This window comes from Lepidochelys kempii, chromosome 15 (genome assembly GCF_965140285.1).
Source record: "Lepidochelys kempii isolate rLepKem1 chromosome 15, rLepKem1.hap1, whole genome shotgun sequence".
Lineage (NCBI taxonomy): Eukaryota > Metazoa > Chordata > Testudines > Cheloniidae > Lepidochelys > Lepidochelys kempii.
This window is the reverse complement of record NC_136394.1, coordinates 24,963,720-24,976,641: the sequence shown is the minus strand read 5'-3', so window position 1 is coordinate 24,976,641 and position 12,922 is coordinate 24,963,720. Positions and strand designations below refer to the sequence as shown.

Genomic DNA, 12,922 nt, shown 5'->3' with positions numbered 1-12,922 from the left:
CAGAAATCTTAATTCTTTAAGAATTTGTTTGCTCCGAGTTGCCCACTTGATCCAGGAATGTTTATCCATAATCAGAAATATATTATCTTTAGGTATGGGGCCAGACAGCATGATATTTCCTGAGGAAATCCCTTAGTGTGCAGAAGTCTCAAAGTCAATCTTGGGCCTATGAAACACCATCACTTTACAATGTTCTGCTTGATGTGATGGTGGTGAGTCAGAAGGTCTTCATCTGGATCATGAATTCATGATGTAACATCATGACATATTTCAGTGCCATGGGGAGGATTTTATTCCATCAGACAAATAGCAAGCCTACCTTCAGAGAAGACTTCCTTATAATAGGGATCTTTTAGTTAAAAAAAAAAAAAAAGCATGTATCTATCTCTGTTATCTTTGGTAACATGTTATTCCAACTCTGAAACAATCTTTGCATGGTTTTATTAGAACTGAAGGTTCACTGAAATTTGTAAATCTTTTCCAGTATTTCTTACAAACATACAGTGCTCTGTATCACAGATATTCCAACTTTATCATCTGGAAATTTAATAAACTGAACTAAAGCATTTTTGGAGAGGGAAAAGAATGTTTATTAATATGATTTTTTTCTTTAAAAAAGGCTACTTGAATTTTTAGCTATTCAATGTGGGATTGTTTCAAGGAAATGTTCTTGGTTCTGTGGCAGCAACTGGCTTTTGATGGCACACCTGCCAGTGTTCATACGATTTTTTATAAATGCTGATACTTGTTTACTGCTTGATATATTTTTAAATCCTGGAAGGGTTGTTCATAGTATTTCAAAATGCTGTTTCAATATTGTTTAGCCACAGATTAGCTCAGCATATCATTAACCATGTAGTTCTGTGTAGTAGTTATACATGGATAAAATTAATGCTTGGGAGCCACATTTCTCACTTGCTAGGTATCAGAGAAACTCAAACTGGCTGAGAAGACAGCAGTGGACATTGACAAGCTGCGAGATGGCTACCGACCTGCTGCTAAGAGGGGCGCCATTTTGTTCTTTGTTTTATCTGAAATGGCCCTTGTCAACACCATGTATCAATACTCCTTGGCCTCCTTCCTAGATGTGTTTGGGTTTTCGCTTCGGAAATCCATGCCCAACTCAATTCTTCCAAAGAGGCTAAAAAATATCATGGATACATTGACATTCAACATATATAACTATGGCTGCACAGGTTAGTGTGATTAAGCACTGGGATGGCATTGTGTATGTTTGAATGACTGTAATGGGAATTCCTTCAGTCAGTTGTGCAAAGCAATGTAATTTTGTGCTGTCAAAGGAATTTCAACAAATATTGAATTCAGTAAATATTCTGTTTGCTGCTAATGCTTCTGCATTCTCTACCCCTTCTTCCCTCATGTTAAGGTCGCTCTGAGACACAGGGAAGTGCTGTATTCCATCCCCTGGATATTTAAGAAGTACTTCTACTTTTAATAAACAATCAGTTACAAATAGCAGTGGTTCCAAACCAGAAAGATTGATCTCAACCTCTCTGAGCTTTGGAAGGGAGATGGTTTGGAATCTGAAGCTAGATCTGGATGTGAATGTTGTAGCAGGCTCAGATCTCTACAGCGGGCTGAACCAAAATTCACCACCTTGAACTTGGGGTGATCAGAGTCAAGATCTGGATCTGAAATTTGTCCCAAGCCCAAATTCTTAAGAAGCAGACTGATGAGAATATTATGTTCTTATTTCAGGCTTGTTTGAGAGACACAAGTTATTATTTTCCTTTAATATGACTATCAAAATAGAACAAGCTGATGGTAGAGTCCCACAAGAAGAACTGGACTTCTTTTTAAAAGGTAACTTGGATACTTAGTACCTTCTAGTAGTTATATGCTCTTCCAGAATTAAAATCAAGATTTTTGACTACATATATTTGACTATCAAAGTTAGCTCCTTAGTAAAATTTCCATAAGCACCTAAGTCCCATTTACTTTCAATGGGATGTGGGCTCCTAAATCATATAGATCCTAAAATTTAGCATGCTGAGCCTGAGCCCCGAAGAATATTTTAAAATAGATGTTCAACAAAAATACCTGGCATATGTTCAACTAAAGACAAAGTAGTAGTTTACCTACTTCTATTAACGGGTTATAGCACATTGTAACTGACACAGTGGATCCTCAGCTGATGTAAATTGGCATAGCTTAGTTTAATTCAATAGGCCTAGGCTCATTTACACCAGTAGAGGATGTGGTCCCTTGCATTTGTTTCCAGCTTGTTTGATGGCAGAAAGGCCAACAGTGAAATTCTGACTCCAGTGAAGTCAATGACAAAGCTCCCATTGACTTCAGAGGGGCCAGGATTTTACACCAAGAGTCCATCTTTAGTTAAATGCATAAATAGTGGCAAAAATACAAACTTGGCATGCAAATATTTGCAAAGTAGTAACTTGTTCTCCAGCAGACTAATTAAAAGTCAGTGTGCTCCCTTTTATGATAGTGATATTTATTTAGTTTTCTGAATTGTGACTAGGCAATATTTCCCTGGAGAAGAGTACACGAAAGAAACCATGTACTTGGCTTTTGGATCAAGGCTGGGAGGACATAATTCGCCTATCTGAACTATTTCCTGAGGAGTTTGGGTCTCTTCCAGATGACGTGGAAAAAAATCTTGAAGTATGGAAAGAAGTAAGTGATTTTCTTAGTCTAGTTTCTATTCCCTCCCTCTTCAATTAAATGTTCAAACATGATCCAACTTGTTAAAAATGTTTGAGCGATCACTGGCTTTTCCCTTTAATTCCCTGACTGGATGTTTCTTTAGAAGCTGGGGGTAATTGCATGATCTACATAGAAACATGGAAATGGCCATAGTCAGACCAGTCAGCCATTTAGTCTGCTGTTCTGTCTCCAACACTGGCCAGTACCAGATCCTTCTGGGGAAGGTTCAAGAAACTGATAATGAAAAATCTGGAATAACCTACGCCTGGGGAACTTTCTTCCTGACCCTGGGCAGTTTGTGACTGGCTTATGTCTTGAAGCATGAGGGTTTTAAATGTTTTAAAGCATCTTATCTTATGTAACTGTGGATGTTCTTGTTTTCCAGTTGAAAGTCTAACATGAGATCCCTGCCCCAATGAAGTCAATGACAGTTTTGCCATTGGCTTCAGTAGAGTCAGGATTTTACCTCTAATCATTTTTTAAATCCTATTAAATTATTAGCTTTTATCATCTTGTGGGAGTGAGTTCCACAGAGTACTTACATGTTGTATAAAAAAGTATTTCCTTTTATCAGTTTTAAATTTGCTGCCTTTCAATTTCATTGAATGTTCATTTGTTCTTGCATTATGCGGGAAAGTAAATAGGAATCTCCGATTCACCTTCTCTAGACCATCCATTATTGTCTTGAGCTTGTGACCTCATTTAGTTGTATACGGCTGTTACTCTGAAACCTGTCATAAAATGAAAGTATGACAATGGCATTGGATAGACACGTTTTATACTGAAAAAGTTGATTTTTGGCATTTATTTAGTATTTTTTTCTAGTTTAGTTTCAATTTTCTCTGATTCTTCTCTGTTTCCCCATGTCTGTATCTCTTGTTGCAGTCCTGTTATCAGATTGACTTTATCTTTCCTAATAAACTTGGTTGATTTATCCATCTGATCAACTCATGTTCTCTACTGTATTTCCTTTCTCAGTGGTATGATCTGGATGCCCTGGAACAATCACCATTTCCCATGCAATACCAAAATAGTCTCACACATTTTCAGAAGCTGCTGCTTTTACGTTGTTTCCGAGTAGACCGCATATATCGGGCAGTAACTGACTACGTTACTCTGACAATGGATGAGAAGTAAGTTGCTGTCATATTTTTTTTTTTTATCCAGAATCTTTCTAAGTTTTAAAAGAACCAAAGAAAGTCGGAGGTAACCTGAATCAATTGCTAAGCATTTACTGCAGATTGATATTTCATAGACACAAACCTAAATGTGAATGAAAAATGAATTGTGTTAGATTCTCACAAGCTTTTTTGACTTGAGAGCTTTGAAAAGTAAACAAAAAGCAGGTGGTAATTAATTGAAAAATCAGTGTAAAGTGGGGAAAAAAGTATACAAAAGGTCTCCTGTCCAGTGCTTCCTTACATGTGGGGAAGATTTGCTCACAGGAGAGCAAAGGAGTAACTGATGATCCCCTGCTTTTCTCCAGAGCCTTCCTCAGCTAATTCTAGTGCATATCCATGTACATTTCTCCTTTCATTTAGCCTCTTAATGCATAGTTAAAGGTTCTGTATCAGACTGGATGGATTTTATTTTTCAAGAATTGCAAGTGTCCTATTTTAGCTGGTATTTATAACTTCGAGGACATAAGCATTTTTGGAGCTGCAGCTGTTTTAGGGGCAGTGTGATAACCCCTAGCTACTCTACCTGAAGATGTTAGCCCTTTGCTCATTTCACTTTACCAGAAATTAGCTGTCCCTCTCATTATGCAAATCTTTGCCATTCGCTCTTCCTCCCACCAAAACACCGTACCCTCCCTAAACTGACAAGTATCATTATTTTGAACATCTATACTTCCCATATATACAGTGCACAATGTATGTGACATCAGTAGATTTAACAAGAAAAGCATCAATAGAAGTTTTAAAAATTCCTTGCCATTAAAAGTATACATAAAATGGGCTGAGATCAGTTATAATTAGACCTGCTTGAAAAAAATTTGATGGAACAGTTTTCTGTCACAAAATGCAGCTTTATCAGAACCTTTGACAGGAATGTGTCAATTTTGACAAAATTTGGAGGGGGAGGGAGTTGAAACAAATCGTTTTGAATTTCTTGGTTTGTTTTGATGATGTTGACACATTTTGTTTTTATAAAGGTAAAAATATTTTGCTTCAAATTTATCATTTTGATTAATTTCATTTTTATAATAATTTTACTGTAAGATTATATATATATTTAATATATTATATTATTATTTATATTATATTGTTTTAACATAATGAAACATTTCATTGACCCTCATATCAAAAATTTTAAAATATTTTATTCTGCAGGAAATTCTGACTCTTTGTTTGGTTTCAGAATGAAAACAGATTTTTGGAATGTTGGAATTTCTTACAGAATAGAAATTCTATCTTCTGACCAGCTCTGGTTGTAATGTTTACAAGACTCGGGTACAGTACCCAGCACTGACGGTGTATCACTTTGATGATTAAGGATCATGCCGCACTTTTCATTAGGTCCGGTGTTAACCCTTTGTCTGAGCCAATTTCCAGCTTCAGTGGTGATGTTCATTCTCTGTAAATTCTCCCCATGGTTTCAGTTGAACACAGTATTCCACTTACCATCTTGTCCTAAGGTACATACTGTTAAATAACTGCCAAATTCCACACCACAGGTCGCTGTACTTCAGTCGTGTGTGATGTGATCCATAGATATAGTAAGTGTTTCAGTTAAAGGGCTCAATCCCGCAATCTCACTCCTCCTACATATAGTCCCATAGATTGCATGTGAGGCAAACACTGCATTGGATGATGGGTTTGCAGGTTCAGCCCCTAAATTTGTACTGAACTTTGAGATCCTTTGAATTGAAGGGACTGCAGCAAAGTATTATCATTAATTTCCGTTCATGTATTTCCATAATTTGCCTAAACAGGTAACTGAGATTAATAGCCCTTTGTCCCATTTAACGCTCCTAACAGATGGCATTTTAAATATTTTGTGCAAATTAATGTACCAATTTATTGTACTTCTCCCCAACCCCCCAGATATGTTCAGCCTCCTGTGATCAGCTTTGAAGCTATCTTCGAGCAGAGCACACCTAACTCGCCCATTGTTTTTATCCTAAGTCCTGGCTCTGACCCTGCCAGTGACCTCATGAAACTGGCTGATCGGACGGGCTTTGGAGGGAATCGACTCAAGTTCCTCGCCATGGGACAAGGACAAGAAAAGGTATCTTTGTTGTGACAAAGCACAGTTCAGCGGGATGGTGTGTGAGCTGCCTTCAGTACATTATTTTGTGACTGCTGCAGATCTCATTTCTGACATTACGGGGCTGTCCAGGCATCTGTCCCAACAACCCCCTGCTTTTGGGAAAGCCATGCTCTGTGCATTAAAAACAAAGCAATCTGGGTGGGAACTGGCATACAGCTTACCGCCCTAGAAGCAATCACTTTCTGTAAAATAAGAGCAGACATTTGTCTGGTCAGTTAATTTGCTATTTGAGTCAAGACAGGTTCAGAATTGCTTCCTCACCTGTACCAAAAAAACTGTTGAGGTTGAAAAGATGCAGATATGCAGGCTGTCAGATTTCAGTCAATGTCCCTGCCGCTCCATCACTTGATATGAATGTAGGGAACGTCATCACTGCGTATTGGTATTTGCAAGCAAAAAAACCCTCATCTGTGCTCTGTTTGTACCTTCGCTTGTTTCCCTGCTCTAACATGGTGGGGGGATTTTCAAAAACACTCAGCATTTGGCTACTCTGTTATCATTTGAAATCAGTGGCAAAGCTCCCATTGGTGTCAGTGAGAGCTGAGTTAGACCAATACTAAGCTCTTTTGAAAACCGCACTCTAATGAGCTAAGCTTACTTCATTACTGTTTTCAAGTGTTTGAAAGCTTTGTGCTGTTTTTATTTTTAAAGCAATTAATGAAATAGAAGAGCACAAGGTATTCCTGGGAGGCGCTGCGAATTGGAACAATGGCTTAATTGCACATTTTTATTTCCCTCAGAGTGTGCCAAGAGAATTCTGCTTCAAAAGAAAGAAGGAAAATGCTCTGTTTTCTTGCTATGAGGAAGCAGTTGGAGACACTAAACCATTCAGAAGCCCTGCACTTTCAGGGTCAAAGCAAGCTTTACTCATAGGCAGCTATTTCCATCTCATTGACACAGGTTGCACTGCAGTTGCTGGAGAATGCAGTGGCTCGTGGACAGTGGTTAATGTTGCAGAACTGTCATCTTTTGGTGAAATGGCTGATTGATTTGGAGAAAGCATTGGAGAGAATTACTAAACCTCATCCAGACTTCCGCCTGTGGCTGACTACTGACCCTACTCAGGGCTTTCCCATTGGAATACTTCAGAAGTCTTTAAAGGTACAGTACAGGGATGAAACACCAGCAGAGGGCATGACACACCACTCTTACGCATGACATGCCACTCTTATTCAGGCAAAACCAATTGACCTTGGTGGGAGTGTGGCCTGCATGCAGGATTGGGCCCTAAATGCTGTCTTTTTTCTTTGTAAGCAAGATCCTATTGTCATCCTCTGGTTTTCCAGCAGGTGAGGTTTCACTGATGTGAAATAAGTTTAATAGACGTGTTCATCTGATACTACCCTTAGGCACATACTTCTTAATCAATCCATCAGTAAAAGTGAACTTGTAAATGCCCTTTAGATCCAAACACCATGGTGATGAGTGGGTTAGAAATACCCAGCTACACCTCCTGTCATTTCTCTAATGCTGAAAATGTAGAGCCGAGGTCTGTGTCTAGCTGGGCAACAGTGTCAATAGGGCAAATGTTCTTATAGGACAGTTGTTTCCAGCTGCTACGTAAGGCTGAAGCATTTATCACAAGCAAGATGAGCTGATTATTTATAAATGGCAAGCCAGAGATGCTGTACTAATCTTCTTTTTGTGGTGACTATTTCTGTGGTTGTAAATCATTGCTGTGACAATTATCATTTTATCTGACAGATGTTAACACAGCAGAGTGACAGTTAGTCCTTGATTCAGATATGTATTTTAGTGTATCAATGACATCTTTAAAATATTCACCACCGGCATGCTTCATCCCAGATCTGCAAAACATAGTTATGTGTATATCTTCCATTTAAGACTACAAAAACCCAATCTGTGAGCACAGCTGTGACCGTTGCAAGCACAAATTAGCGCTTTTGTGACATTTGAAAATCAAGCTAAGAAGTTGTCTGTGCCTCAGTTTCACCATCTGCAAAATAGGGTTAATAAGCCTTACCTTTCTCAGAAGGATGATGTAAGGCAACATAATTAAAATGTGTAATTCAAAATATTTGAAATTGATTTCAAAATATAATTAAGTATACTTAATAAAGTATTATTGTTGTTATATAACTGCTCTTTATATTTTTAGTATGAAGCAAAAGTGTAAAGTTCATAACTTTAATAGTTTGCCAGCTAATTGAGAGGTTTTTATCTTTTGCTAGGTTGTAACAGAACCACCGAATGGGCTGAAACTGAATATGAGAGCCACCTACTTCAAAATTCCCCATGAAGCCCTTGAGCAATGCCCCCATGGCGCATTTAAATCACTGGTCTATGTCTTAGCATTTTTCCATGCAGTGGTTCAGGAGAGAAGGAAGTTTGGGAAGATTGGCTGGAATGTACCATATGATTTTAATGAATCTGATTTCCAGGTAAGAAGCTAAAGCTAATGGCCCTTGAGTTTGCACAGGTTACCTTTGCAAATATGCTCTGTCTGTCCATCTTCCTTTTCACAGTAAGTTAGTGTTCCTCCTTTCCCTGTCATCACAGACCCTGTAGACCCCTGAGTCTATAAAGTTACTTTTAGCCAGTATCAGGATTGCTGAGAATAACAAGTCAGGTTCCTGATCCAGCCTCTTTACATTTTGCCCCTGCTGGCTGTTTCTTGTGAGATTTATTTTTCATTTTCTTTTGAGGAAGACATGATGATTAATGTACGAATTAGAATTTTGTGAAAACTAAATGTCTGTATCCTTGCCTGACAAATTTGTGACTCTTCTCATCCAACATGTTGTAATAACTGTTATTAGGTGTGCATGGAAATCCTGAATACATACTTGACCAAAGCCTACCAGCAAAATGATGACAAAATCCCATGGGGCAGTCTCAAGTATCTCATTGGAGAGGTAAATCTGATTGTTAAGTAGCTCTGATGGTAAAATGAAATCATGTAAATAAGGACAGCACTTGCAAAAAGATCAATCTTATCTTCAAGCAAAGTGGGCTAAGAGTCTTTCCTGGTTCTTTCAAGTAATTGCTGTATGGCCCTGAGTAAGTCACTTCACCTCTTTGTCTCAGTGAAATAGGGACATAACATTTACCTACACCACGGAGAAGCTGGGATTCTTAATTAATTCTTGACTAGAAAGCCCTTGGGATCCTTTGATGAAAAGCACTACACAGAATAACTGCAAAGAATTATCATTACAATAGGCCTGTGCTGGAGTGTGAACTATACGAAGGGATATTTACAAAGCTCCTGTTGCAACATTTCAGAGCTCTCGCTACACACTACATATTTCAGTAAAGCGGCAGAAGAAACTGAAATTTTGCATCTTAGTGAGCTCTTGACCCTTTGTGGTCCCTGCAGTAATCAAGCTTGAGAGGACCAGCTCTGCCATGGTCTTCACAATCTGGCAGCCATCTCTAGACTCCCCCTAGTGTCCAAGCACATGCTTTTGCCCCATAAGGAGGTGTTACCAGAGAAGCACAGGGTTTCCTCTTGGAGGGGCAGTATGCAACAGCCAAACATACTTTGATGTTTCCAAAAGTTTTAAAATCTACTTGTTGCAAGTAAGCATGTTATATAAAATAGTTTCACCAATTTCTAGGTCATGTACGGTGGGCGTGCAATTGACAGCTTTGATCGTCGCATTCTGACCATATATATGGATGAGTATTTAGGGGATTTCATATTTGACACATTTCAGCCATTCCATTTTTATAAAAATGAAGAGGTTGATTATAAAATCCCAGCAGGGAACTCAAAGGATGAGTTTGTTGGTAAGAAATGCATTTCCTTCTAGACAAGTTACTATTTAAAAATTCTACCTACAATCTGTTTTCCTTTCTGTATTTCTATTGTTATATAAGGGCTGTCTCAAACTTCAGCCATCCACTGTGTGCACTGATTGAAATGCTTTTGTTCCCTTGGTTAATAAGGTCAGACGTGTGTAAATCTGCGAGCGTCTAGTGGTCAGCTCATCACACTTCTCTTTATAAAATCTTTAGTTTACAATTTTAATACATTCTTTACTTTTTAAACATTAAACACCCTTGACACAAATAGATCTGGTAGCTGTATCTTAATACACTGCATTTGGATAAGCCTCATGTATTTTTGTGTTATAGAGGAGCTAGAGTCTCTACCACTTGCTAATACCCCAGAGGTGTTTGGTCTTCATCCCAATGCCGAAATCGGATACTATACACAAGCTGCTCGAGATATGTGGTCTCATCTTCTTGAGCTGCAACCTCAAACAGGTATGATTCTGTCACCTAGAATACAGTTCTTGCAAACAAAAAGTAAATCATGAATGCCTAAGACCTTGGTCTTGTAACTTCTTGCACATGGGCAGTCTGTTGTGTTTACATTGCCATTGACTTCAGCATGGCTCCATATGGGCACAGAAGGGTGCCCATGTGCAAGATGTTGCAGGAGAGGAACAAGAATCCGCTAGTATTAAAAATCTATAGGAAATGTTTGAATTTAGACTAATAGAAAACATAAAAGTTATTTAGCACTCGCTAAACTGTTCTAATTACAGGGGAATCTGGCAGTGGAATTGGTCGAGATGAATATATTGGACAGGTTGCAAAGGACATAGAAAACAAGATGCCTCAAATATTTGATCTTGACCAGATAAGAAAGACTTTTGGAATAGAAATTTCACCAACAACAGTCGTGCTATTGCAGGAATTGGAACGGTTTAACAAACTGATCATTCGTATGTCCAGATCCCTGGCTGAACTACAAAGAGTAAGACTATTCAGTTTCAAAGGGAATCCTCCTCATTTCAATCTGTTGGGCTTTGAAATTCTTAAGTTCTGTCTCTGCAAATTCTCTCCCCAGGCCTTGGCTGGGGAAGTTGGAATGAGCAGTGAACTGGATGAAGTGGCTCGGGCTCTCTTTAATGGACAGATCCCGAGCATCTGGAGAAAGCTGGCAGCTGACACGCTAAAAACACTTGGAAATTGGATGATTTACTTTAGGAATAGGTATAACCAGTACACGTCCTGGGTGAGTAAGAGAACAGAGAAACCCTCTGCTGTCTCTGCATTATTTACTGCCCAAATTAGAGTCCATCTGTAGGATTCAACACCTAACGCTGTCACCAAAAGCTGTTTGAAACGAACCCATTCCGTTACAGTAGGGACACCGGCATTACTGAACCCTTGCAGTGGGCTGATCGGCCAGTCTTTAGAGATGCTTCATACCTGCAGCTTCCACTTAAACTGAGTGACAGTTGCAGGGCTTTAGCACTGAACCCCTTGGTTTTGAACGAGGAGCAGGCAGGTCCCTCATGAGACGGAGCAGTTCGGAATTGAAAGAGGTCTCTCTTGTGATTGATTCCAGGTTAATGAGGGTGAACCAAATGTTATGTGGCTCTCAGGACTACAGATTCCCGAGTCTTATCTCACAGCTCTTGTTCAAGCCACCTGTAGGAAAAATGGCTGGCCACTGGATCGCTCCACCCTGTACACACAAGTGACCCAGTATGGTACTGCAGAGGAAGTCACCGAGCGCCCTGGGCAAGGTAGCACTTTCCAGTGCAGAGTTTGAGAAAGCGGTTGTTAATTAGGCTGCAAACACAATGGTCATTTTACAAAGGTAATGAGTGTTAGTTTGTTTTAACTTACACCTTTGCAGCCAAGAACTCGGAGTTGTTTGTCACGCAGGACCGTTCATGGAAGGAACTGATGCCAAGGTATTCAGTGGGAATGGGAGTTAGGCTCTGTCCATATTTAAAATGCTACATCTACACTGCTGTAGTGCTTCATTGTGGACACTACAGCAAAGGGAGAGGTTCTCCTGGCACTGGAGTAAATCTGCCTCCGAGAGGTGGTAGCTAGGGAATGGAAGAATTTTTCTGTCAACCTATCACTGTCTGCCTGGGGACTTAGGTCAGCTTAACTACAGTACTGAGGGGCATGGATTTTTCACACCCCTGAGCAATGTCACTGGGTTGTTCCAATTTTCCTGGGTCTTTCAGGTGAGTGCCTTACCTACCAGGCTCATATGCTTTGGCCCATTTTGCCTCTTTCATTATTTATATGTAGTGGAACTGCTTCGACAGGAGCAATTGAGGGATTCCCACACTGGACTAGCTCACTGGTTAGGGCACTCATCTGAGAGGTGGCAGATCTCTGGTCAAATCCCTTCTCCCGGGGTGGGGCGGGGGCAGCTGTTAACTTGACTTGAAGTCAGGGGGGTCTCTGATATCCCAGCTGAGTATCCTAATCACTGGGCTACAACTTATGAGGCAGATCCTCCTCCCCCACCATGGTGTGTGGCATTAGGTAGCCTCTGAGCTTGCCTAGCTCAGGCCCTGCAGGCAAGATCAGTGGATTTTCTGGCTCACATGGGGGCTTAGGCATGTGGACACCTAGAGGGACACAGCAATGCATGGGCCCAGGGGTGGAAACAGGCACTTTTACAGGAAAATCTTGGGCACTGAGTGAGTTTAGGCAAGCAGCTGAGCAAGGGTTTAGTGAATCTGGGATTCTAGAACCTAAGTGCCTTTGCAAATGTAGCTCTTAAGATTGAGCTCCTTTAAAAATGTTTACCCTAGATAGTGTAATTAAAGGTATTTTTAATTTTAAAAACTGCATGAAATTGGCTTGTGCCTGATTCATAATAAGTAAACACATGAGTCATTTACAGTATTTCAATGCGCTGAGGTTGCTGTAAACCCATACTAACAAGGTCTGGCTAGTCCAGAGAGAATGAGCCTTACAAAAAAAGAATCCTTTTTAAATGGATTCATTTACAAGATGTTGCTTTTCTACTTGCTGCAGGATGCTTTGTTTCCGGTCTATATCTGGAAGGAGCAGACTGGGACATTGAGAATTGCTGTCTTGCCCGAAGCAAGCCCAAAGTCTTGACGGTAGATTTACCTATTCTAAAGATAATTCCTATCGAATCACACCGGCTCAAACTACAGGTATGAAGATCTTCCCTCAAGGACAGACTGACAGGCTCTTTCCTATTACC

The 12,922-nt window shown here is 39.8% G+C and overlaps 1 protein-coding gene across 1 annotated transcript in view; it reads left to right on the top strand.

The window, feature by feature from the left end:
- The window catches only part of DNAH10 (dynein axonemal heavy chain 10), a 102,135-nt gene that overhangs the window by 84,287 nt on the left and 4,926 nt on the right, over positions 1-12,922 (top strand). Inside the window, exons 63-76 of the mRNA XM_078848986.1 lie at positions 923-1,196; positions 1,720-1,824; positions 2,501-2,655; positions 3,664-3,818; positions 5,733-5,916; positions 6,859-7,059; positions 8,151-8,360; positions 8,739-8,834; positions 9,540-9,711; positions 10,060-10,191; positions 10,476-10,687; positions 10,781-10,948; positions 11,285-11,465; positions 12,727-12,872. Of these exons, the coding sequence (XP_078705112.1) occupies positions 923-1,196; positions 1,720-1,824; positions 2,501-2,655; positions 3,664-3,818; positions 5,733-5,916; positions 6,859-7,059; positions 8,151-8,360; positions 8,739-8,834; positions 9,540-9,711; positions 10,060-10,191; positions 10,476-10,687; positions 10,781-10,948; positions 11,285-11,465; positions 12,727-12,872 (2,391 nt within the window). The remainder of the gene's footprint in view (positions 1-922; positions 1,197-1,719; positions 1,825-2,500; positions 2,656-3,663; positions 3,819-5,732; positions 5,917-6,858; positions 7,060-8,150; positions 8,361-8,738; positions 8,835-9,539; positions 9,712-10,059; positions 10,192-10,475; positions 10,688-10,780; positions 10,949-11,284; positions 11,466-12,726; positions 12,873-12,922) is intronic.